Source organism: Dysidea avara, chromosome 8 (assembly GCF_963678975.1).
Source record: "Dysidea avara chromosome 8, odDysAvar1.4, whole genome shotgun sequence".
In the NCBI taxonomy this organism is placed as follows: domain Eukaryota; kingdom Metazoa; phylum Porifera; class Demospongiae; order Dictyoceratida; family Dysideidae; genus Dysidea; species Dysidea avara.
In genome coordinates this window covers 28,492,807-28,520,609 of record NC_089279.1, presented here as the reverse complement: position 1 = coordinate 28,520,609, position 27,803 = coordinate 28,492,807, and the positions used below count along the sequence as shown (strand labels likewise).

Here is a 27,803-nt window from a genome sequence, read left to right as displayed (position 1 = left end):
TGTGTATATAGTTGGGCATTCTAAAAATGTTGTGCTCCATTTGGCAACAAATATCTCCAAAAATTATATAAATGCCACATATGTTAATTTTTTTGATCTGTCTACGTTTATGATAGTATTGACTTTGTGGATGATCACAGCCAGTCAACAAGCAGAAAGTAAAGTGGTCACCGCTAACAACCATGGTGTTAATAGCACTGTATGCTGTGTGGATGGATCATGTCCTTGCAGCTCATTGTCCTTTGCATTAGAAAACATAAACAATAATACCATCATAAACATCACATCAGAATCAGTTGTGTTAAATACTACCACTCCAATAGGATCAGGAAACCTACACAACATTACAATAACTGGTAATGGTGCTACTATCATGTGTAACAATAGTGGAGATGTGTACTGTGAGTCATGTAGTGATATCATCATTGAAGGGATCACATGGGACATGCAGTGTGGTGATCCTAACAAGCAGAATAAAATGGCAGAAATTTATTTAGCTGTTGTTCACAATATCAAAATAGAGAGATGCATTTTTCGAGGATCTCAAGTCTGTGCATTAGATATATATCAGGCCTGTTCTAACATTGCTGTTAGAAACACTACCTTTTCTTATAATTTTATAAAAAGACTAGTTGACTACGAATGCAGTGGATTAAAGATTATAGCAAACAATGACAATGTAAGTATCACAATTTTGAATAGCAGTTTTGTGGGTAATAGACACATTAACAGTAGCTACAATCCATATGGGCTTTCTGTGCATGTTTCAGGTAATCCTGAATCACATCTCAGTTTAACTATTATTGAACTGTGTTTGAGTCTAATTCTGGAGGAGCATACATCTTTGTTCAAACTGCTTTTGTTGCACCAATTGTTTTGTCTGAACTAGTGTTTTATAATAACACACAACAAGGCATTTGGTTTCCATCACTTGATGCACGTAATAATGATACACTTCTGACAATGTCCAATTCGTCCTTTACCAACAATGGCAATGGTGGCATAGTTTGTGCTGTCCTTAGTGAGAACTTACTGACAAACAAAAAAGTTAATATTGTAGTTGAACATTCTAAGTTTTCAAATAACAGTACCTCTACTGCTTCTGGTAGTGCAGTATACTTCCACTTGGACACCAATGATAACAATGCTTATAATGTCTCCATACAATACTGTAACTTTACTAACAATAACAATCAAACTGTATTGATTTTTACATCAGAGAGTAGAATATCATCACATGTGGTAATTATTAATGAGGTTCTGGTGATGGGTAGTCAGATGACAGGTAGCCCTTCTGGTAGTGGAGCTGTTTCTGTTGTACTCAATGGTTTAATGAATAATACCTTCATCATCAATAATGTGATGTTTTTATCCAACCATTACATGGAAGTAGCTGGAGGTGCTTTATATATCAAAACTGCTAACACAAATAATCAAGTCCACATCACAAACTGTCTCTTTCAAGAGAACACTGCTTATGGGGAAGGTGCAGCTTTGTTTCTTGTAGATGGTAATACTGGAAGTAGTGCAAGGGCATACCAGACTTTCATAATAATCCAGTCAAACTTTATTAGTAACAGTGGTGGGAACAGTGTTGTGTACATTTTAGTTGGTTCAACTTTTACAAGAATAGATTTGGATCAGTGGCAAGCCAGTGTTCCACAAAAACAATGGTACAGCTATACACTTACTGTCCTCTACCCTCAGGTTTGGACCTTTTGGTGGTGAATCCTGGTGATATAATGTTCAGTAGCAATTCTGCCAATAGTGGAGGTGCACTCTTACTAGTTATTGTGGACATGGAACTACACTGGTTTTTTACAATGAGTCCAGAATAAATTTTACTAACAATTCAGCTGTTCAATATGGAGGTGCAATTTATGCAGACCTTGGTTCTAATTGTGGTGCATTATTTTGTTATGATTCACCACATAGTACTTGGCCTATACAGTTTCCAAAAACTCTGCCGGAATATCTGGTAATTCAGTGTATTTCAATGTTCACCAACATTGCAAAATTAATTCTGATTACAACAGTGCCAATTCTATACTATACTTCTTATACCATTTACAATATGATGAACCATGGTCAAAGACAATAGTCTCATCACCTCAATCACTGTTGTTATACTTCGATGGTGTCCAAACTGGTGACAAAACTTACCTTGCTAAACACAATATTCTAGGTCACCACATTTCATTTAATGGATCTGTCTTTGATTACTTCAATCACTCTGCTGCACCAACACAGTTTGATGTCCAGTGTCATGACAATTGTGCTGGTATTGAGCTGATTGACAATTGCGTACTTGTTGACAATGTCACAGCTCTTAGTCTTATTTTAACTGGTGAACAAGTAACTTCAAAAGGTAGAAATGTCACTCTTAAACTTACATCTGTACTTGAGACTTTTAACAAAAGAATTTCTTCCTCAGTAGTAGTTGAGCTAGTACCCTGTTCTCCAGGATACACATATCACCGAACTTGTAATTGTTGTGATTGTTACCACCATCAGGATATTGTGGAGTGTGATGATTATAATGAGATAAAAAGAGGTTATTGGTTTGGTACTGTTAGGAATATAACTACTGTATCTCTCTGCCCAAACCAGTACTGTGCGTATGGTAAGCATCGTAAAGAGACCAGACCAGGTTATTGTATCATACCACAAGAATTAGATGATCAGTGTAAACTACACAGGACAGGAGTTGCTTGTGGTGACTGTAGTTCAGGATATACTCTAACATATGATTCATCTGATTGTATCAGCCACCAACAGTGTTCTCCTCCAATGACAGCTTTAGTGATAACATCGACTGTCCTGTATTGGATTGCTATAATAGGAGTTGCGTTTGGTGTGATGAGAACTTTCGGTGTCAAATATCATCAGGGTATGTGTACGGGATACTCTTAGACTATTATTACAGCATTGTTGATATATTATTAGATAACAATCCCTACATTACTGGTGGTGTGTTTCAGTTAGTTTCCATACTGTCAAGTTTTGCTAAACTGTCACCTCAACTATTTGGTACGCTGTGCTTTGTAGAAGGACTGAGTAGAAATGATCAACAGTTAATTCATTATTCACATGCATTAGCTATTTCATTGTTCTTGGTGATCATCATTATTGTAGCAAGACACCGTCCAAAGGTAGGAGGGACCCGCCGACTATGCTGGCATAATTTGGAGCATAATAGGTACCTAAAAGCATTGAGCATAATGCCAGCATAATAGGTTAAATATTTGTACGATAGTGTAAATTCTTGCTGGAAAAATGACAATTGCAAAATAAGATCGATATACTCTAATAGAGCAGTTGGCTGGCTTGATACTTTTGATGAGCGAGTTAATAGGAACAAGAGTGAAAAGATGAGATATGAAGAGTGAGACTTTAATTTGTTACTAATTTATGTTGTCCCAAGGTTGCCATGCTATTATAATTATTATGCTTTTGGGGTCAGACTTTTTGATTGATGTGGCTTTAAGATAGTATAGTGATATGCGAAGCTTTCATAAAATGTTGCAATGGCTTAAAAGTATAGTATTGTCTTTGTTGCTGTGTGCAAGCTAAGCACTTGTTTGAGGGAATTAAAAGGTGAGGGACAAGGGTGAGGGAGTATAAACAGCTGTGTATAGCTGTAGAATTTTAAAGTTCCAACCAAAACTTGTTTTAGTTTTTCTCCTCCGTCTCCTTAATGTAACTTTACCTGCAAATGTGCTTGATATAATTACTGCAGGCATGTGTAAGTAACTACTATCATATACAACTCCTTTTCAGAATTATTGGATACAATAGTGTTAGTGTTAACACTACCAGCAATGATGATGATGATGATGATTATATGTTGGATCCATGAATCATAACATCTTTTAAGTAAAAAAATACTTTTACAATGTTTGTATATTTCTCAAGCCAAAGTAATAGATTCAATGTAAGTTATTGTTTATGTCTACATGTTTTTCAGAGACTTCATTTTCTGCATATTGCACATTGCATGTACATATAGTATGCATTTTAGTGCTGGGCGATATTGATTTTTCTTATGTCATATGTCATGGCAAAATTTATTCACGATATGAATATATATCACGATATACACTATACCCATAACTTTATACTTGATAGCTTACAAGTTACAATACTTAGTCTTAAGGTTGATCTTTGTCATCTTATCTATTACAAGCTAGTGTAATTGCATTGGTACTTTGGACTACTGTTCTTACTGCCCACTGCATTGCATTGATCATTGTAAACATATCTGTGTATTTACCTAGCACCTTTTGAAATGGTAGAGAGGATACTAGATTGGATGTACATATCTAATGGTATAATTACACTCTCAATGAGGATGCATGCAAGGCTTTGCAAAATCAGAGACATCATTTTACAAGCTTACACAGTACTAGGTTGGTCATGTGAGTTATATCACGATAATAATTTCTAGCTATCATATCACGACTTAAATAAATATATCACGACATAAATAAATATATCACGATACAAAATATATTCATTATATTGCGCAACACTAATGCATTTTTTCACTTCATGATATCATTATATAGCATGTATAGTGTTATCCATATGAAACATGTATGTGATTGCATTGTTTGTTGTGGCTTTGTTTAATACATAATAAGTTCCTAGCCTTTTCATGGATTAGTGGGAGTTATAATGGCAGAGCTGAAATGGCTTGCGATTGTGCTGAACACTAAGGCTTGTACCACATAAATTCTGTAGATTGTTATGTATAATTGGTTATATATGATTTGATTTATATGTCTTACGGTTCAAAACAAATGTACAGGAAATAAATAAGGGGCATAGATTCAGGAGTACCAAGGAGATTTATAAAGCAGCTGGAGTCCTGGAAAGGCGAACACACACACAAAAAAAGAAAACACAAACAATTAGTTTAACAGATCTGTCAGATCCCATAGTTCTGAGGAGCAAGCATTGAAGATTCCTTATGATTTCTTTCTGTAAACCGCATGCAACAGTCAAGCCTATTTTGATACCTTCCCATTAATGTTAGCTTAATTAGAGGTTTTCCTAAGTGGTCAAGGCATGCACCTTATACATTGGTGAATACAGGGGGGTTGCAATGGTTTCAGCTGAAACCCCCTCTGAAAAAGTGTGTGCGCCCCTAATTTATTTACGATTTGTGTGAGTGATAAAATTACCAGCAGTTATGCATAGTGTATGACATTGGGACCTTTTCTACTGGCTAAACGTCATTTATAAATGGCATTACGGTGTTGAAGCGTGTTAAGCGCCTCTAAAATAATTATTGTTTTAGTGCTGTTTTGCTTCAAAACTTTCTGTGAAGGCCTGGATCAACTATGAAACAATGTTTTAGAGTGATTTTTATGATTCATTATAGATCTATGTAGCTATAGGCCACTGAGCTATAAATAAGACTGAGTTAACAACCCCAGCTGGGATCATAGTTATTGAAAACTTCCTGAACCTGAAGCACCCTCTGAAAATTCCTCTGTTATAAATGCAAGGTCTGACAGAATTCGAATCCAGCTGGTGACTTGTTTCTTTCCTTTGGCAACCTTTTTAGTGCAATCTTTTTTTCTATATTAGAACTTTTTATGCTGTGTGAATGCATGGTGCTGATATTTAATGTTTATGACTTTTAGTAAGTGTGGACATGGTCCTACATGTATACACGCTAAAAACAAGTGTGCTATTATAACACATCCTCAGTTTCAGCACACTGCACATGTGTTCATTGTGCATGAAATGTGTTGAAATAGCACACTTAAAGTATTACATGTGCTAAAACAGCACACACTGTTCAACTTACAACTGTGCAAAAGTAGCACACTACAAAACAGCACACTAACATGTCAAATTAACATAAGTGAAACCTCACTTATCTGGATCCCACTTATCTGGATTCTCGGTTAACCAAACTACAGAAATCACTGCTCTATTGTCAACTGAGATTCTGGTTTTACTCCAGATATTAGAGTAGTGACTGTTCTATTAGGGTATTTGATACTACAGAATTTTTATAAAATGTTTTTATGTTATTTTAAGGTTATTTATACACAGTTTAGAGATATTGACTTTCACACTTATGGACCACCCCTGGTCACAAGGGGTTCATATAACTGAGGTTCTACATATATAGTTATTATATTTTCTACAAAGGGTCTACAGGCATGCATAAATGTTACAAACATATTGCAGTTACACTATACATGCATGAAATGTTGTACATGTAAATGATGACAACTTGTATTTGTTAATAAACTGAACAAAAGAACTTGGAACAAACAGGCTATTGTGATTCTCATCCGTAGCATTGAAAACTAGACCATATGCACCCTGTAACAAAATGACAATAATACACTGATTATAGATGAACAATTAAGAGATTAATATAACAGCACAAAGAAGGCTTGAACCAATTATGTCTAAAAATAGCCACTATGCTAAACATTTCAAAATCAAGTATACCTTAATTCATAGTGTATAATTATTCTGTTGTAAGTAGCTTATTAGCCAAGAAATAGGCAAACCATGTAAAAACAACCAAACTGTATAAAGGGAGCAGCTTTCAAAAGCCTGGGTGAAAAAGTTGTGAAATCAAAGGTGGTTTAATATAGTAGATCCTCAATTATCAGACTCTTGTTCATCCATACCCAAAATTGGAAATGACTGTTCTATTAGAGTATTTTGAGCACAAGTGTATGTTCTATTAGAGTATTTGAACAGAGCTCTGTATACAAATGTATGGGCTTCAGTTATCTGAATTATTCAACACTTTTACCATCACCTGAGATACTTTAAGGTTTGGATAACCAAGTGTATTTGGTATTTTATTACAAAGGAACTATGCAGGGTGGCTGCTTTGAGGATGATTTTGCAATAAAATGAGTGATTTTTCCACAGAAAAGCATGTAGTAACTAACTGACAGTCATTATTGTTTTACCAGTCCCATGGAACCACTGCACTACACAACACAAGCATGCATCATGATATTAAAACTTACTGGAACAACCACAGGAGGAATGTGATGACCTAATGATGTAATCTCGAAGGGACCTAAAATCACACATATTAAGGTATAACAATTGAACAAACCACAAGTTTTACTATACACATGTATAACTAGTTTTGCACAAAAATGAAACTTTGAAGATTCGTTTTCAGCAACAACCCTATCTGGGTCAGGGGGTCAGCAGTACTCAACCCCTGTGGTTAATGTTTATGGATTAGGAACAAGACAACAATACTTTGATTCAGTATATGCTGTATAGCTACAAGGCTTTAGCCAGCTTGATTAAACTTCAGTGGCAAGGAAAGAAACTTTTTAGGGGGGGGCTGCATATTCAGGGGTCTACCTTTTGTGATGTCAGGACCTGGATACGCAACATGATATTTTAGGGGAGAGAATATATACCTTAGTATTCCAACAGTGCTCCTGATAACATTTGGGGTAGGTAAAAACAGTAGACCCGGGGACCAAGGACAGGTACCCAGGGACCCATGAGGATCCAACTCTTTTTGGAATTTTGTACACTTTACAACCTCTGCAAGTAGTCTTGTTTGGCCATTCCACTTTTTCCCCCATCACAGTGTCTCACACGATATTTAAACCAATTAGACATAAGTGCCTCTGAAAAAGTGTCTGAAGCTGACTGCATTTATAAGCCACTTGCCTGCTGCACAATGAGCATGCTAGTTTAATATTTCACCTAGCTACGGAAGTTTAGACATATCATGAAAACAAATGTTCAGGGGAAATAACAATTACTAGCTAAGCAAGTTTCAGTCCAGCAGCTCGACAACCAGACTTCATACATCATGGTGCATTTGCACAATATTTCTAAACTTTAGTAGCTAGGGGACGTAATAGACTATATGTGACCGGGCCTGCGATAATAGGGCATGTGGGCACATGATTTTTGCCTACCTTTTCAAACTTTCATCACTCATAACTTTTTGTACCATTATGCTATGGCATTGCAATTTTCGGCTTGTAGTAGACATTTAATTGGCATCATGATGCAAGCTACAGAATGGAAATATACATTTTCAGTACTAAGATATGACCCGTAGAGTGATGGGGTGTAGTTTGTGCCCACATGCCCTGTTTTCGCAGGCCCGGTCACATATAGTATGCTCATTGTGCAGCAGGCAAGCGGCCTACATTGATGTAGTCAGCTTCAGACACTTTTTCAGAGGCACTTATGATGTCTAATTGGTTTAAACACTGTGTGAGACACCGTGATGGGAAAAGAGTGAATTGGCCATGCAAGACTATTTGCAGAGGTACCTACGTAGAACAGGTATAAAATATTGTAAAGTGTATAAAATTCTTGGGTCCCCGGAGTCCCCAGGTCCTTGGTCCCCTGGTCCACTGTTTTTACCTACCCTAACAGTTGGACATCAGACAAATTCCAGACAAATTACCCAATATCCGACCATAATTGTATTTGGCAGTAGAGGTGTGCAATTCTCTAGATATATATATCTAATCCAAAACAGCCAAGCTGTAAAAAAAACAGTGCAGCCCTCAAAAAGGCTATGGTGAAAAAAGATGTGAAATCCAAGGTGGCGTCCAAGAAATGGCTGTGATGGTAGGTTAATGGTAAAAATTTTAATAACGACAATTCAGGTGAATTTTTGTGCCACTTGGTCTTGGCAAAAAATTCACCTAAATTGCTGTTATTAAAATTTTTACCATTAACCTACCATCACAGCCATTTCTTGGCCGCCACCTTGGATTTCACATCTTTTTTCACCATAACCTGTTTGAGGGCTGCACTGTTTTTTTACAGCTTGGCTGTTTTAGATTAGATTTCATTTCTTTTTGTATTTGTATACCACAAAGCCGGCCTATGGCCGGCTTTAGGACTTTTTTAACCAGTCTTTTTTTTCTTTACCACAGGAAGAAGAAAAGATGAAGCAGATGTACTTTAAATATTTCAGATTTTATCAGTAAATGTACAAATTATATATATAATACATATATTTATTACAGAACTCTCCAGGGTGGTTTCTTTGTGACTGAACACTCTACAAGGTGACTTCTTCTTGCTGCCCTCTCTACAGGGTGACTTGTTAGTAGCTGAACAATCTACAAGGTAACTTCTTCTAGCTGATCTTTCTACAGGGTGATTTGTTTGTAGCTGAACTATCTACAAGGTAACTTCTTCTAGCTGATCTCTCTACAGGGTGATTTGCTTGTAGCTGAATTCTGTGCAGGTGATTTGTTTGCAGCTGAGCTCTTTACAGAATGGTTTCTTTGTAGCTGAACTCTCTACAAGGTAACTTCTTCTAACTAATCTTTCTACAGGGCAATTTGTTTGTGGCTGAATTTTCTACAGGGTGATTTCTTTGAAGCTGAACTCTCTACATGGTGGTTTCTTTGTAACTGAACACTCTACAAGGTAATTTCTTCTAGCTGATCTCTCTATAGGGTGAATTTTTTGTAGCTGAACTCTCTACAGGTGATTTCTTTGCAGCTGAACTCTCTACATGATGGTTTCTTTGTAGCTGAACTCTCCACAAGATAACTTCTTCTAGCTGATCTCTCTACAGGGAGATTTGTTTGTAGCTTAACTCTTTACAGGTGATTTGTTTGCAGCTGAACTCTCTACATGATGGTTCTTTGTAGCTGAACTCTCTACAAGGTAACTTCTTCTAGCTGATTTTCCACAGGGAGACTTGTTTGTAGCTGAACTCTCTACAGGTGATTTGTTTGCAGCTGAACTATACATGATGGTTCTTTGTAGCTGAAATCTCTACAACGTGACTTCTTCTAGCTGATCTTTCTACAGGGAGATTTGTTTGCAGCTGAACTCTCTACATGATGGTTTCTTTGTAACTGAACTCTCTACAAGGTGACTTCTTCTAGCTAATCTTTCTAGAGGGTGATTCGTTTCTAGCTGAATTCTCTACATGATGGTTTCTTTGTAGCTGAACTCTCTACAAGGTAATTTCTTTTAGCTGATGTCTCTACAAGATCACTAGTTTGTAGCTGAACTCTCTACATGATGATTTCTTTGTAACTGAACTCTCTACAAGGTGACTCCTTCTAGCTGATCTTTCTACAACGTGATTTGTTTGTAGATGAACCCTCTACAAGGAAATTTCTTCTAGCTGATCTCTCTACAGGGAGATTTGTTTGTAGCTGAACTCTCTACAGGTGATTTGTTTGCAGCTGAACTCTCTACATGATTGTTTTTGTGTAATTGAACTCTCCACAACGTAACTTCTTCTAGCTGATCTTTCTACAGGGTAATTTGTTTGTAGCTGAACTCTCTACAAGGAAATTTCTTCTAGCTGAATTCTCTACAGGGAGATTTGTTTGTAGCTGAACTCTCTACAGGTGATTTGTTTGCAGCTGAACCCTCTACATGATGGTTTCTTTGTAGCAGAACTCTCTACAAGGTAAATGATGTCTCTACAAGGTCACTAGTTTGTAGCTGAACTCTCTATATGGTGGTTTCTTTGTAACTGAACTCTCTACAAGGTGACTTCTTCTAGCTGATCTTTCTATAGGGTGATTTGTTTGTAGCTGAGCTCTCTACAAGGAAACTTCTTCTAGCTGACCTCTCTACAGGGAGATTTGTTTGTAGCTGAAATCTCTACAGGTGATTTGTTTGCAGCTAAACTCTCTACATGATGGTTTCTTTGTAGCTGAACTCTCTACAAGGTAACTTCTTCTATTGATCTCTCTACAGGGCAATTTGTTAGTAGTTGAACTCTCTACATGGTAGTTTCTTTGTAGCTGAACTCTACAAGGTGATTTCTTCTAGCTGAACTATCCCTTTCCATAGTTGCATGAACTCCCTATAAGGTAATTTTTTTCTGGCTGATCTCTCTACAGGGTGAATTGTTTGTAGCTGATCTCTCTACAGGGTGACTTGTTTCTAGCTGATCTCTTGAATTCTCTTCAGGGTGACTGCTCTATTAGGATGACTGCTCTATTAGAGTATCTCGATCTCGCACTTGCTGCACCAAGTTGGATTTCGTGTTATAACTCCGTGGCTTTAAGTCTGATTCTTCTACACCATTGAAGAGCCTTTCTAAGATGATTACCCCATCTGTAGAGTGATTTTCAAAGCATTACCCCAAGCGGTTTATCTGGTAGGTGTGGCAAGCAGTCGTTTTTTAATAGCTAATCTCGATTGCGTAATTGTTACACACTGTTGGTTTTTTCATTGTATCTTCCTGGTTTTAAGCTCGATTTCTTTCAAACCACAAAAGGTTTGAGGTTGAATAGTTAACCTACTCACCCACCGATTTTCAGCTTCTTCCCATACGCGGTTTACCCTGTAGGCGTGACAACATATTGGTGTTATTGTTCGTGAATAATCGCTCATAACTCTTTGCCTGTTTATCGTATCCTAGCCAAAGTTGGTACAAAGATGCGCCTTTAAACCCCTCTTCTGTGTGCCAAATTTCAAGGCAATCGGATATAGCGTTCGCGTTTTATAGCAGTTTTTGTAAGTGTGCGAAAAGAGGAAGAAAAATAAGAAGAAAAAAAAAACGAAGAAACTAAGCTACGCAACTGTCTTAGTAGAATTTTGTGCTGTAGCATCTCTGATAATGCTTGATCTCAAGCTACTTTGCCATTCCGGTTAGGAGGCTTGGGTTTGCGTGAGTCCCAACGCTCTTCACATCCAGCCTTTTGGGTTCCTACCGTAACTCAGCCCGGATTTTGGTGTCCCGTTTAGCACCAAATTTTGATGTGACTTCCTTTTTTCCAGGTGAAAATTGTGCTATCTCCTATTTCCAAAGTCTATCCATCTTGCCTTCTAACTTTATATCTTCCCAAAATGACTTACAGGCTTCCGTTGATGATCAATTATTTGCAAGCATTTTCAACACCTCCACAATCCATGACCAGGCTCGTTTACGTGCTGTTGCTTACTCCTCTGGTGTCAGCAGTGGCTGGCTGAAGGCCATCCCTCAACCAACATTGGGTTTGGCCTTTTCTCCACATGAGTTTGTTATCGCTGTCCGTTTATGGTTGGGTGTTCCTCTTTTCCCATTGTTACCACTTTGTACATGTTTGTCTGTCATAAATCAGTTTGGTGACCATCTTCTTTTGCTCTCATGGCCCACTACGTATCCAACGCCATGATGCTCTTGTTTCTATAGTACATCATGCTCTACTGCAAGATCACCCTGGTGTTCTCCGTGAGCAAAGCATTGCCTCTGATCAATCTTGTCCTGGGGACATTTACCATCCTGATTTTACTCTAGGCCATCCTGCTTACTTTGACCTCTCTGTCAGGTGCACAACTCAGCCTTCCTTTATTTCTGCTGCTGCATCTAAGGCTGAGGTAGCTGCTGCTGCCGGTGAGGAGGCTAAGGATGACCATTATTTGGAAACTGTTAACAACCATGGTGGTGAATTTTTTTCCCTGGTTTGCGAGTCGTTTGGTGTTTGGACACCCTTTGCTTTATCAACCTTGTCCACGATTGCCGACCATACCACTGTTAAAAGTGGTATTCCCAGACAGTTAGCAAGGAAACAATTGCTTCAGCGCTTGTCAGTTACTCTCTGGCGATATAATGCCAAAATGACCCTGAGGCATTATGGCTTATGCCCAGAAGATGGCATAGACTTGTTGAACTAAGGTATTAATTAAGGTTGTTTTGTAGTTAAGGCAGCTAGTTTTGTAGTTAAAGTACTTAGTTTGGTAGTTAAGCTAGTTAGAATTTTGTATAGCATGTATTTTAATGTCATTATTACTCCAGTGACGTCTCATTTTATTTGATTCTTTATTGTTTTATAAGAAGAAACTAAGCCAATTTTTGAAGTCGCATATCTCGGGAACACTTGAAGCGATTTCGCTCAAATTTGGAATGTGGAGTGCGGAAGGAGGAGGGAGTGTCCACAGCAAAAATCGTCTTGTTTCATCAAGGCAGCACAGAGCTACGGAGGTGCGAAAATTGCATTTTCTTTCTTCCTGTCAATATACTCATGGGTGTTACGCGCAGGCTTCTTTGGCCGCATAACACACTACCATGTGTCTTGATATATATTCGATTATCAGGATATTGTAAGTCTTAAGGATGTCAAGTTTATTCATCTAGATAATAATAAACTTCCATAAATTTCTTGTATACCAAAGAATATCTGATGGTGTAGCCACCTCCAAGTCTCCCACCACTTTGGCACAGTGGTAAAACTAACATTTTCCACTTCTTGATACTTTCAAATTGTACTTTACTGGTTACATTTTTGGCAGCTAACTAAAATCAATATTTGTTTCAATTATCTAGATATGTTAGATAATCAAGATACTTTCAAAGGAAATATTGATATGTCTAAATTTGTCATCACACACTGGCAGAACATAATGTCCTATCAAACGAGCCCAAGCCCAGGGTGTGCATATTTGATTGACAGTTTAAAATAACTGTCACTTGGCTGCTAGGAGATAAAACATTCAAGCCATCCAAGGGAGTGACCACAAATATATCAATGCCAGCCCATCCTTGCTTTACAGAAACCTCATAAAGCACTTCCTTAGCATATATAAAGATGTCTACATGCCTACTGCCAGAGTGTCTTGCATCAGAGAATGCCCACTAAAAGCAGTGCTATAGGCCTCCTGTGTCTATGCAATGTATAACTATTAAGTTGTCAGGACAATTTTTGTTTTCATCAGTACATTCTGTCCTGTCGATTACTAATTCTTATCGAGAGCATTGTGCTAAGCACATGCACTAGCATGATGGCAAAGCATGAGGGGTCTGGGATGGGGTATGCTCCTCAGAAAATTTGATAGTGAATCTGAGAGTGTCATTTGTTAGAATACTAGTACTACTAAGGTTTTGTTTCACCATTGCATTAAAGTGGCTGCTCTATTAGGGTATCACAATTCTGATGTATTAATAATTATTACTATTAATATATACAAGTGCTGTATAGTAAAATCTCAGGTGAATTTGGTGAATAGCATTTCAATCACCAAGCTTTTTTTGCCAATTTTTTAGCAATTACATGAGCAGATATAGCAAGACCATGTTACGTCATTGAAATCAGTCCTGCAATATATTAAACCACTACCAAGAGATAAGAAAGAAGACACAGTTCATCACCCTGTGAGGGATTCAACCGAATGCTTTGGTATGCATGATAGCCTGCACTGCTAGAGCCTGAATTCACTGTATTAACAACTACACATTGCACTCAACATTCATAACCATCGAATAACACTTGCACATGGTATGTTTATATATACGTAGATAGCACACTTACACGTCCCTCAACAACCTATTGTTCAATCAGATAACACATAAATTAAGAGGAATTAAGGTGGAGTCCCCATTTGCCAAAATTTTCTGCCAATTTTTATAGTGGGTTTTTGCCAAACTTTTTTACCACTAAAGTTTTTACTGTATTTTAAGTTGGATTAAAGAAATAAGTAGTGAAACAAGGGAATAGCTAAAAAGTGGTGAAACAAGGAGGTTTGCCTATACGTAGATATACTAGTGGAGTGGACATTACATCCCTAATTTAGTGTAATGTCCACTAGTATATCTGCAGGTATAGGCAACCTTCCTAGTTTTCACCACTTTTTAGCTATTCCCTCGTTTTGCTACTCTTTTCCTTTGATCCTTAATCCAACCTAAAATTCCCAATTTTTCCTTCTCAACTTCTTTGTTTATTTTTAATAACATAATTATGACAAATAACCCCAAGCATATGGCATTAAAAATACCAGGCGAAGTCCTACTAGTTTACACATTATGCAGTCAGTTAGTATGAACATCATTGATTTTGTGAATTATACAACATTGGTTCCTATCATAAGCCAACAAGCATGCCACTTTCAGTTTATGAAGATACAATTATGATGAACCACAGACAGGTTCCAGGTTAGTTTGTGCTAGTTTTATTCCTAATGCATGTTAGATGTAGTGTGGTACTGTAGGTTTAAATTCTACGCCCACACCGAGGCATGTTCACTTTAATTTGTTACAATACATTTTGTGCCACCTAACCTGTTTTCAAAAGCCCGGTCACATTTCATAACTCATGAGGAGGTATACTAATCACACTGTGACTAAATAAGACTCTACAAGCCTTCTGTTCAAAGGGTTTGTTTCACTCAAAGAAACTACAAAAAGTCCAATAAGACATCTTCACAAACAGTAACTTTAAAAATTGCTTGAGAACATGCATCCCAACAATCAATTATGTATTGGAAAGGGAGATGGCCATTATGCTTTGTTTTCAGCTATGCTCTGCCTGTTACACAGCATTACAAACAAAGAACAGTATGAAAAGCATCTCTGCAATCAATTCAGTCATTACAGAAAATACGGATGTTAAGCATAATAGCAAACACAGCCACAGGGAAGCTACATTGCGCTATTGCAAATCGACATCTTGCATTGAATTGTCAGCAAAAAGAATTGAAACACAAAGGAGGACAAAGGCAATTTCGTGATGCGTGTATTGTACCTACTGCGATTGGCGAAAAGACACATCTCGGGACAAAGTGACGTTGAACAGTGAAGAAAGCCTGTAGCCTTATCCATTGTCGAGTTGTGTTTAGCTGGAGACATCAGTTAGTCAGTCAGTCAGTCAGTCAGTCAGCATAAACTTCTGGAATTTTTTTTTAAATTCCACAGAAACTTTTTGGAATGGTTTGGGGTTGGTCTGAAAACATTGTTGAGCTTGGTTGTGCCTAACCAATGCTGCCAAGCTATCATGAAGGGAAACTGAGGCTGGTTTTAGGGTAATAAATTTGCCTGGAAAAGCCCAATGTTTCATGATCCCTAATATACGTAGTAGAGTATGCTAGCTAAATGTGACCTGATTTTGGAAAATCAGTCTTAATGTCAAGCATGAAATAAATTGAAATTTACAATTCACTGTGTTACTGTTAGGACAGTTTGGCACCTGTTAAATTATTTCTCAGAATTTGTATTAATTCACTGACTGACTAACAAATGTAACAATTGTAAAGCTAGATTAATACTTAATTTTGGTCATAAATATTAGAGTTGTCAAATGTGACAATAAGAGTGATTTTCTAAAATTGGGTCACATATAAGAATACAGCGGAATTTCAGCTATCCAAACGAATTTTTTTTTAAATATTAGAATGATCAACTATCCTAATAGAACAGTCACTACTCTAATAGAGCTGTCATTTCCATAGATAGCTCCATTAATAGAGAATTCGAATAAGTGGGGTCCGGATAACTGAGGTTCCACTGTATAGTACAGTTATAGCACAATGGGCTACACACTCCAGCGCCCTTGATTATCAAGACACACGGTAGTCTGTAGTGCAGCCCAAGAAGCCGGCGCGTGAGTATATTAACAGGAACAAAGAAAATACTATTTTCACACCTATGTAGCTCTGTGATCCCTAATCAGGGGCGGATTCAGGACCTGGCAAGGGGAGGGGCACAAACAGCAAAGTTTTAGGTGGTTGGAGAGAGCCACAGATTCTCTTGTTAGTTGCTGCATTTTGAAGTAACAAATAATCACTTCTTAGCAGTATGTCACCATTGATTTTTGCCATTTTGGCCTTTGCAGATGGTTGTGAAATCTAAAAAGCTGTTTAAAAGGTTCTGAATCTCTTAAACAACAGCAATACGATAATTATTTTTAGAGGCACTTAGTACACACGAAGGTGCTGGGCGACAATTTCACAGGACTTTGGTTTCAGGTAAATTAGTAATAAATGCTAGTGGTGCATATTCCTGAGTTTTATCAACTGGTCTTTGTCTGATATAAAGTTTATTATTTTAATCAGAAGTAGGGCTGGCTCCTCCACAAGGAGAGGGTGGGGGAGCATTTGCCCCAAATGCCCTATCCTGGATCCGCCATTGCTAATCCAATTGAAACCAAATTTGCTAGAGAAATGCTGGCCAGTTATATATATCTAATCCATAACAGCCAAGCTGTAAAAAAAGTGTGCGGCCCTCAGAAAGGCTATGGTGAAAAAAGATGTGAAATCCAAGGTGGCGGCCAAGAAATGGCTGTGATGGTAGGTTAATGGTAAAAATTTTAATAATGACAATTCAGGTAAATTTTGTGAAGCGGCACAAAAATTCACCTGAATTGTCGTTATTAAAATTTTTACCATTAACCTACCATCACAGCCATTTCTTGGCCGCCACCTTGGATTTCACATCTTTTTTCACCATAGCCTTTCTGAGGGCCGCACACTTTTTTTACAGCTTGGCTGTTTTGGATTAGATTTCATTTCTTTTTGTATTTGTATACCCCAAAGCCGGCCTATGGCCAGCTTTGGGACTTTTTTAACCTATGTTTTTTTTCTTTACTACAGGAAGAAGTAAAGATGAAGTAGATATACTTTAAATATTTTATCAGTAAATGTACAAATTATATATATAATACATAATTATGTGACCGGATTTGCAAAAAGGGGCCTTCCACACACATCCAATTTGCCAACTTTGACAATTGATAACTTCAGATTGGAAAGAGCTATTGCCTTGAAATTTGGGCAGTGGTGATTTCTTTGCAGCTGAACTCTCCACATGATGGTTTCTTTGTAGCTGAACTCTCTACAAGGCAATTTCTTCTAGCTGATCTCTCTACAGGGAGATTTGTTTGTAGCTGAACTATCTACAAGGTAACTTCTTCTAGCTGATCTCTCTACAGGGTGATTTGTTCGTAGCTGAATTCTGTACAGGCGATGTGTTTGCAGCTGAGCTCTTTACAAAATGGTTTCTTTGTAGCTGAACTCTCTACAAAGTAACTTCTTCTAACTGAATAACAGACAGATCTTTCTACAGCGTGATTTGTTTGTAGCTGAACTATCTACAAGGTAATTTCTTCTAGCTGATCTCTCTACAGGGTGATTTGTTTGTAGCTGAATTCTGTACAGGTGATTTGTTTGCAGCTGAGCTCTTTACAAAATGGTTTCTTTGTAGCTGAACTCTCTAAAAGGTAACTTCTTCTAACTGATCTTTCTACAGGGTGATTTGTTTGTAGCTGAACTATCTACAAGGTAATATCTTCTAGCTGATCTCTCTACAGGGTGATTTGTTTGTAGCTGAATTCTGTACAGGTGATTTATTTGCAGCTGAGCTCTTTACAGAATGGTTTCTTTGTAGCTGAACTCTCTACAAGGTAATTTCTTCTAGCTGATCTCTCTACAGGGAGATTTGTTTGTAGCTGAACTATCTACAAGGTAATTTCTTCTAGCTGATCTCTCTACAGGGTGATTTGTTTGTAGCTGAATTCTGTACAGGTGATTTATTTGCAGCTGAGCTCTTTACAGAATGGTTTCTTTGTAGCTGAACTCTCTACAAGGTAATTTCTTCTAGCTGATCTCTCTACAGGGAGATTTGTTTGTAGCTGAACTATCTACAAGGTAATTTCTTCTAGCTGATCTCTCTACAGGGTGATTTGTTTGTAGCTGAATTCTGTACAGGTGATTTGTTTGCAGCTGAGCTCTTTACAGAATGGTTTCTTTGTAGCTGAACTCTCTACAAGGCAACTTTTCTAGCTGATGTCTCTACAAGGTGGCTAGTTTGTAGCTGAACTCTCTACATGGTGGTTTCTTTGTAACTGAACTTTCTACAAGTTGACTTCTTCTAGCTGATCTTTCAATAGGGTGATTTGTTTGTAGCTTCACTCTCTACAAGGTAACTTCTTCTAGCTGATCTCTCTACAGGGAGATTTGTTTGTATAGCTGAACTCTCTACAGGTGATTTGTTTGAAGCTGAACTTTCTAAATGATGGTTTCTTTGTAGCTGAACTCTCTACAAGTTAACTTCTTCTAGCTGATCTCTCTACATGGTGATTTGTTTGTAGCTGAATTCTGTATACGTGATTTGTTTGCAGCTGAGCTCTTTAAATAATGGTTTCTTTGTAGCTGAACTCTCTCAAGGTAACTTCTTCTAGCTGATGTCTTTACAGGGTCACTAGTTTGTAGCTGAATTCTCTACATGGTGGTTTCTTTGTAACTGAACTCTCTACAAGGTAACTTTTTCTAGCTCATCTTTCTACAGGGTGATTTATTTGTAGCTGAATTCTTTACAGGTGATTTGTTTGCAGCTGAGCTCTTTAAAGAATGGTTTCTTTGTAGCTGAATTCTCTACAAGGTACCTTCTTCTAGCTGATGTCTCTACAAGGTCACTAGTTTGTAGCTGAGCTCTCTACATGGTGGTTTTTTTGTAACTGAACTCTCTACAAGGTGACCTCTTCTAGCTGATTTTTCTACAGTGTGATTTGTTTGAAACCGAACTCTCTACAAGGTAACTTCTTCTAGCTGATCTCTCTACAGGGAGATTTGTTTGTAGCTGAACTCTCTACATGATGGTTTCTTTGTAGCTGAACTCTCTACAAGGTAACTTCTTCTAGCTAATCTCTCTACAGGGAGATTTGTTTGTAGCTGAACTCTCTACATGATGGTTTCTTTGTAGCTGAACTCTTTGCAAGGTAACTTCTTCTATTGATCTCTCCACAGGGCGATTTGTTAGTAGCTCAACTCTCTACATGGTGGTTTCTTTGTAGCTGAACTTTACAAGGTGATTTTTTCTAGCTGAACTATCTCTTTCCATAGTTGCATGAACTCCCTACAAGGTAACTTCTTCTAGCTGATCTCTCTACAGGGTGACTTGTGTGTAGCTGATCTCTATACAGGTTTCTTATTTCTAGCTGATCTCTTGAATTCTCTTCAGGGTGACTGCTCTATTAGGATGACTGCTCTATTAGAGTATCTCGATCTCGCACTTGCCGCACCAAGTTGGATTTCGTGTTATAACTCCGTGGCTTTAAGTCTGATTCTTCTACACCATTGATGAGCCTTTCTAAGATGATTACTCCATCTGTACAACGATTTTCAAAGCATTACCCTAAGCGGTTTATCTGGTAGGCGTGGCAAGCAGTCGTTTTTTTATTAGCTGGTCTCGATTGCGTAATTGTTACACACTGTTGGTTTTTTCGTTGTATCTTCTTGGTTTTTAGCTCGATTTCTTTTAAACCACAAAAGGTTTGAGGTTCAATAGTTAACCTATTCACCCACCGATTTTCAGCTTCTTCCCATACGCGGTTTACCCTGTAGGCGTGACAACATATTGGTGTTATTTTTCGTTAATAATTGCTCATAACTCTTTGCCTGTTTATCGTATTCCAGCCAAAGTTAGTACCGAGATGCGCCTTTATATCCCCCTTCTGTGTGCCAAATTTCAAGGCAATCGGATCACGCGTTCGCGTTTTATAGCAGTTTTTGTAAGTGTGCGACAAGAAAAAGAAAAAGAAGAAGAAGAAGAAGAAGAAGAAGAAGAAGAAGAAAACGAAGAAACTGAGCCAATTTTTGAAGTCGCATATCTCGGGAACGCGCGAAGCGATTTCGCTCAAATTTGGAATGTGGAGTGCTGCAGTTGGAGGGAATGTCCACAGCAAAAATCGTCTTGTTTCATCAAGGAAGCACAGAGCTACGGAGGTGCGAAAATTGCGTTTTCTTTCTTCCTGTCAATATACTCACGGGTGTTACGCGCCGGCTTCTTGGGCCGCACGACACACTACCGTGTGTCTTGATATATATATATATATCTAATCCAAAACAGCTAAGCTGTAAAAAAAGGGTGCGGCCCTCAGAAAGGCTATGGTGAAAAAAGATGTGAAATCCAAGGTGGCGGCCAAGAAATGGCTGTGATGGTAGGTTAATGGTAAAAATTTTAATAACGACAATTCAGGTGAATTTTGTGGCACAAAAATTCACCTGAATTGTCGTTATTAAAATTTTTACCATTAACCTACCATCACAGCCATTTCTTGGCCGCCACCTTGGATTTCACATCTTTTTTCACCATAGCCTTTCTGAGGGCCGCACCCTTTTTTTACAGCTTAGCTGTTTTGGATTAGATTTCATTTCTTTTTGTATTTGTATACCCCAAATCCGGCCTATGGCCAGCTTTGGGACTTTTTTAACCTATGTTTTTTTTCTTTACAACAGGAAGAAGAAAAGATGAAGTACAGTGTATAGATGTACTTTAAATATTTTATCACTAAATGTACAAATTATATATATAATACATATGTGACCGGATTTGCGAAAAGGGGTCTTCCACACACATCCAATTTGCCAACTTTGACAATTGATAACTTCAGATTGGAAAGAGCTATTGCCTTGAAATTTGGGCAGTGGTGATTTCTTTGCAGCTGAACTCTCTACATGATGGTTTCTTTGTAGCTGAACTCTCTACAAGGTAATGTTTTCTAGCTGATCTCTCTACAGGGAGATTTGTTTGTAGCTGAACTATCTACAAGGTAACTTCTTCTAGCTGATCTCTCTACAGGGTGATTTGTTTGTAGCTGAACTATCTACAAGGTAATTTCTTCTAGCTGATCTCTCTACAGGGTGATTTGTTTGTAGCTGAATTCTGTACAGGTGATTTGTTTGCAGCTGAGCTTTTTACAGAATGGTTTCTTTGTAGCTGAACTCTCTAAAAGGTAACTTCTTCTAACTGATCTTTCTACAGGGTGATTTGTTTGTAGCTGAACTATCTACAAGGTAATATCTTCTAGCTGATCTCTCTACAGGGTGATTTGTTTGGAGCTGAATTCTGTACAGGTGATTTGTTTGCAGCTGAGCTCTTTACAGAATGGTTTCTTTGTAGCTGAACTCTCTACAAGGTAATTTCTTCTAGCTGATCTCTCTACAGGGAGATTTGTTTGTAGCTGAACTCTCTACGAGGTAACTTTTCTAGCTGATGTCTCTACAAGGTGGCTAGTTTGTAGCTGAACTCTCTACATGGTGGTTTCTTTGTAACTGAAATTTCTACAAGGTGACTTCTTCTAGCTGATCTCTCTACAGGGAGATTTGTTTGTAGCTGAACTCTCTACAGGTGATTTGTTTGAAGCTGAACTTTCTAAATGATGGTTTCTTTGTAGCTGAACTCTCTACAAGGTAATTTCTTCTAGCTGATCTCTCTACAGGATGATTTGTTTGAAGCTGAACTTTCTAAATGATGGTTTCTTTGTAGCTGAACTCTCTAAAAGGTAACTTCTTATAACTGATCTTTCTACAGGGAAATTTGTTTCTGGCAGAATTTTCTACAGGGTGATTTCTTTGCAGCTGAACTCTCTACATGGTGGTTTCTTTGTAGCTGAACTCTCTACAAGGTAATTTCTTCTAGCTGATCTCTCTTCAGGTAGATTTGTTTGTAGCTGAACTATCTACAAGGTAACTTCTTCTAGCTGATCTCTCTACAGGGTGATTTGTTCATAGCTGAATTCTGTACTGGTGATTTGTTTGCAACTGAGCTCTTTACAAAATGGTTTCTTTGTAGCTGAACTCTCTACAAGGTAACTTCTTCTAGCTGATCTCTCTACAGGGTGATTTGTTTGTAGCTGAACGATCTACAAGGTAACTTCTTCTAGCTGATCTCTCTACAGGGTGATTTCTTTGTAGTTGAACTCTCTACAAGATAACTTCTTCTTAGACTAGCTGATCTCTCTACAGGGTGATTTGTTTGTAGCTGAACGATCTACAAGGTAACTTCTTCTAGCTGATCTCTCTACAGGGTGGTTTCTTTGTAGCTGAACTCTCTAAAAGGTAACTTCTTCTAACTGATCTTTCTACAGGGCAATTTGTTTGTGGCTGCATTTTCTACAGGGTGATCTCTTTGCAGCTGAACTCTCTACATGGTGGTTTCTTTGTAGCTGAACTCTCTACAAGGTAATTTCTTCTAGCTGATCTCTCTACAGGGAGATCTGTTTGTAGCTGAACTATCTACAAGGTAACTTCTTCTAACTGATCTTTCTACAGGGCAATTTGCTTGTGGCAGAATTTTATACAGGGTGATTTCTTTGCAGCTGAACTCTCTACGTGGTGGTTTCTTTGTAGCTGAACTCTCACCAAAGTAATTTCTTCTAGCTGATCTCTCTACAGGGTGATTTGTTTGTAGCTGAACTCTCTACAAGGTAACTTCTTCTAGCTGATGTCTCTACAAGGTCACTAGTTTGTAGCTGAGCTCTCTACATGGTGGTTTCTTTGTAACTGAACTCTCTACAAGGTGACCTCTTCTAGCTGATCTTTCTACAGGGTGATTTGTTTGAAGCTGAACTCTCTACAAGGTAACTTCTTCTAGCTGATCTCTCTACAGGGAGATTAGTTTGTAGCTGAACTCTCTACATGATGGTTTCTTTGTAGCTGAACTCTCTACAAGGTAACTTCTTCTAGCTAATCTCTCTACAGGGAGATTTGTTTATAGCTGAACTCTCTACATGATGGTTTCTTTGTAGCTGAACTCTCTGCAAGGTAACTTCTTCTATTGATCTCTCCACAGGACGATTTGTTTATAGCTGAACTCTCTACATGGTGGTTTCTTTGTAGCTGAACTCTCTGCAAGGTAACTTCTTCTATTGATCTCTCCACAGGACGATTTGTTTATAGCTGAACTCTCTACATGGTGGTTTCTTTGTAGCTGAACTCTCTGCAAGGTAACTTCTTCTATTGATCTCTCCACAGGACGATTTGTTTGTAGCTGAACTCTCTACATGGTGGTTTCTTTGTAGCTGAACTCTAGATTTTTTCTAGCTGAACTATCCATTTCCATAGTTGCATGAACTCCCTACAAGGTAACTTCTTCTAGCTGATCTCTCTACAGGGTGACTTGTGTGTAGCTGATCTCTATACAGGTTTCTTGTTTCTAGCTGATCTCTTGAATTCTCTTCAGGGTGACTGCTCTATTAGGATGACTGCTCTATTAGAGTATCTCGATCTCGCACTTGCTGCACCAAGTTGGATTTCGTGTTATAACTCCGTGGCTTTAAGTCTGATTCTTCTACACCATTGAAGAGCCTTTCTAAGATGACTACTCCATCTATACAGCGATTTTCAAAGCAATACCTAAAGTGGTTTATCTGGTAGGCGTGGCAAGTAGTAGGTTTTTATTAGCTAATTTCGATTGCGTAATTGTTACACACTGTTGGTTTTTTCGTTGTATCTTCCTGTTTTTTAGCTCGATTTCTTTCAAACCACAAAAGGTTTGAGGTTCAATAGTTAACCTATTCACCCATCGATTTTCAGCTTCTTCCCATACGCGGTTTACCCTGTAGGCGTGACAACATATTGGTGTTAATTTTCGTGAATAATCGCTCATAACTCTTTGCCTGTTTATCGTATTCCAGCCAAAGTTGGTACCAAGATGCGCCTTTATATCCCCCTTCTGTGTGCCAAATTTCAAGGCAATCGGATATGGCGTTCGAGTTTTATAGCAATTTTTGTAAGTGTGCGACAAGAAAAAGAAAAATAAGAAGAAGAAAAAAAAAACGAAGAAACTGAGCCAATTTTTGAAGTCGCATATCTCGGGAACGCGCGAAGCGATTTCGCTCAAATTTGGAATGTGGAGTGCTGCAGTTGGAGGGAATGTCCACAGCAAAAATCGTCTTGTTTCATCAAGGAAGCACAGAGCTACGGAGGTGCGAAAATTGCGTTTTCTTTCTTCCTGTCAATATACTCACGGGTGTTACGCGCCGGCTTCTTGGGCCGCACGACACACTACCGTGTGTCTTGATATATATATATGATTGTAAAACTCACAAATTTGAGTATAAAAACAATGTCTTTAGATTATTAACTACTGTTTTTCATTGAATGTGTCAGTGTTGATTGAAGGACACTATCAAAATCATTTAGGGAAAAAATATCATTGATTGGTAGTTGATTCCATAGGGTAATTGATCTTGGATAAAAACTAAATGTGTACGCATCAACAGTAGCAGATGGTTTGATGAACTTATCCTAGCTGGTTTCCTCGTAAACATCTTGTAGAATTACAATATAACTGGAGATAGGAAGTTCTACTAGGTGATTGACAATCTTGTAGAACACCAAGAGATGAAGCCTTGTATGGTGGTACGGTTAGGGGAGTCCACACACCAAATTTGAAGAAAATCGCTCCAGCCATTTCCGCGAACAAAATTCCGTTTTAATTTCTTCGTTTTTTTTCTTCTTCATTTCGCACACTTCGCAAAAACCGCCATAAAACACGAATGCGTAGTCCAATCGGGCTGAAATTTGGCACACATAAAGGGCTCGTTAAGGCGGATCTCAGTACCAACTTTGGTAGGAATCCGATGGACATTCACGGAGTTATGATCGATTATTCGCGTAAAATAGGGTCGAAGGTCTGTCACGCCCACAGGATAAACCCCTTGAAGGAATGAACTGAAAATTGCTATGTAGATGGAGTAACTATCGTAGGAGTTTGAAATGAATCGACATAAAGACCATGGAGATATGACACAAAACCCAACCTGTGTCACAATTATGCAATCGATTTTTATGAATAAAAAACTATTAGTTTTTACGCCTACCAGGAAAACCGCTTAGAGCAATGAGCTGAAAATTGCTGTGTAGCTGGAATAATCATCATAGAAAGTCCTTGCAGTAGTACAGAAGAATCGGAGTACAAACCATTGAGTTATGATTCGAAAGTCAACTACGTGTAGCAAATTCGAGAGGGGTGCAGGCACCCCGGGAAAAATTTTTTTTAAAAAAAAGCAAATTTGAGATCGAGATACTCTAATATTCGAAAGGGGTGCAGGCACCCCGGGAAAAAAAAAAAGAAAAAAAAAAAAAAGCAAATTCGAGATCGAGATACTCTAATAGAACAGTCACCTTAATAGAGCATTCGGCTACGTTTATAACTTACTTCATTAAAGAATTATTTTACATTGCAAGTTATTCTGTAGGGAGTTCAGCTACAGTTAATCTTATAGACAATTCAGCTAGAAACAAATCACCGAGATCAGCTAGGACTCCTGGCTAGGAGAAGAGGGAACTACAAAGAACCACCCTATAGAGTAGTCTGGCGGCGCCCGCCCCTTCGCATAGAGTAAGGGTCTGGTATGCTTAGTATAGTGGAGTTGTACCGGATTACCAAAAACTGGTGCAACCAATCAGAACGCTCCACGTTTAATCAACGCATTTTTGTTTATGTTACGTCAGAAGAATGAATCAAATGCCCTAACAGTGCTGAAAGAAACAAAAGGAGTTAGTTAATAAAGAACAAAGAGAAGAAAGTGTTATTTCGGGAAGGGCTTTTCGCCTTGTTTGATACGCGAAAAACCCGGGTTACGTTCTGATTTCCTAGGTAAGGAGACATGTCTATTCTATAAAAGTAGACCAATCCACTTTCGCCTGTGTAAAGGCGAAGGAAGTTCAATATCACTGCCACAATTTTGAGTGAGGCACTTCCGTTAAAACCATTTTCGTTACGTCATTACATTCAAATTAAATTCCTCCAGAACAACTCTGTGATAATAAGCAAACCAGACCCTTACTCCATGCGAAGGGGCGGGCGCCGCCAGACTACCTATAGAGAGTTCAGCTACGAACAGATCACCCTGTAGACAGTTCAACTACAAACAATTCACCATGTAGAGAGATCAGCTAGAAAAAAGAATTTACCTTGTAGAGAGTTCAGCTACAAAGAAACCATCATGTAGAGAGTTCAGCTGCAAACAAACCACCCTGTAGAGAGTTCAGCTACGAAAAGATCACCCTGTAGAGAATTCAGCTAGAAAAAGTCACCTTGTAGAGAGTTCAGCTACAAAGAAACCACCATGTAAAGAGTTCAGCTGCAAACAAATCATCCAGTAGAGAGTTCAGCTACAAAAAAATCACCCTGGAGAGAGATCAGCTATAAACAAATCACCCTGTAGACAGATCAGCTAGAAGAAGTTACCTTGTAGAGAGTTCAGCTACAAAACACCATCATGTAGAGAGTTCAGCTGCAAACAAATTACCCTGTAGAGAGTTCAGCTACGAATAGATCACCCTGTAGAGAGTTCAGCTGAAAACAAGTCATCCTGTACAGAGATTAGCTAGAAGAAGTCACCTTGTAGAGAGTTCAGCTGCAAGCAAATCACCCAGTAGAGAGTTCAGCTAGAAACAAATCAATGATCAGCTAGACACAAGTCACCCTGTAGAGAGATCAGCTAGAAGAAGTTACCTTGTAGAGAATTCAGCTACAAAGAAATCATGTATCATGTAGAGAGTTCAGCTGAAAATAAATCACTCTGTAGAGAGGTCAGCTACGAACAGATCATGTAAAGAGTTCAGCTACGAACAGATCGCCCTGTAGAGAGTTCAGCTACAAGCAATTCACCCTGTAGAGAGATCAACTAGAAGAACTTACCTTTTAGAGAGTTCAGCTACAAAGAAACCATCATGTGGAGAGTTCAGCTGCAAACAAATCACACTGTAGAGAATTCAGCTACAAATAAATCGCCCTGTAGAGAGATCAGTTAGAAACAACTCACCCTGTAGTCCGATCAGCTAGAAGAGAAGTTACCTTGTAGAGAGTTCAGTTGCAAACAAATCACCCTGTAGAGAGTTCATGTAATAAATATATGTATTATATATATAATTTGTACATTTACTGATAAAATCAGAATTAGTCAAAGTATTTATAAAATCTGCTTCATCTTTTTCTTCTTCCTGTAGTACAGAAAAAAAGATAGGCTAAAAAGCCTACAAATACAAAAAGAAGTGAAATCTAATACAAAACAGCCAAGCTGTAAAAAAAAGGAGTGCGGCCCTCACAAAGGAAGAGGCACCAAATTCACCTGAATTGTCATTATTAAAATTTTACCATTAACCCACACTCCTTTTTTACAGCTTGGCTGTTTTGGATTAGATAAATAAAAACATAAGACTGAGCTATCAAAAATGCACTTTTAAGTATAAATTTAATTTCTACTGGATTTTTCACTTTAGTTATACATAATAAAGGAGGGTTTCAACTATAGCAAAATTAGATAGAGGACATAGAAATCTGTGCACAGTGACAAGATTGCTTTTAC

The 27,803-nt window shown here is 38.1% G+C and overlaps 2 protein-coding genes across 6 annotated transcripts in view; one reads left to right on the top strand and one right to left on the bottom strand.

The window, feature by feature from the left end:
- LOC136264318 (antiviral innate immune response receptor RIG-I-like) overlaps positions 1-27,803 on the top strand; it is a 174,612-nt gene that overhangs the window by 119,454 nt on the left and 27,355 nt on the right. The gene's annotated exons all lie outside the window — the stretch shown is intronic.
- LOC136264321 (putative phosphatidylglycerol/phosphatidylinositol transfer protein DDB_G0278295) overlaps positions 6,125-27,803 on the bottom strand; it is a 44,899-nt gene continuing 23,220 nt past the window's right edge. For 2 of the 3 annotated variants that reach the window (XM_066059037.1, XM_066059038.1), the window contains 2 exons: positions 7,014-7,066; positions 6,125-6,345 (listed from right to left, as the gene is read on the bottom strand). In XM_066059037.1, coding sequence (XP_065915109.1) covers positions 6,208-6,345; positions 7,014-7,066 — 191 coding nt within the window. In that variant the 3' untranslated portion in view covers positions 6,125-6,207. Of the gene's footprint in view, positions 6,346-7,013; positions 7,067-25,596; positions 27,439-27,803 lie in introns of those variants that run through there. The other variant, XR_010705069.1, reaches the window with a different exon arrangement.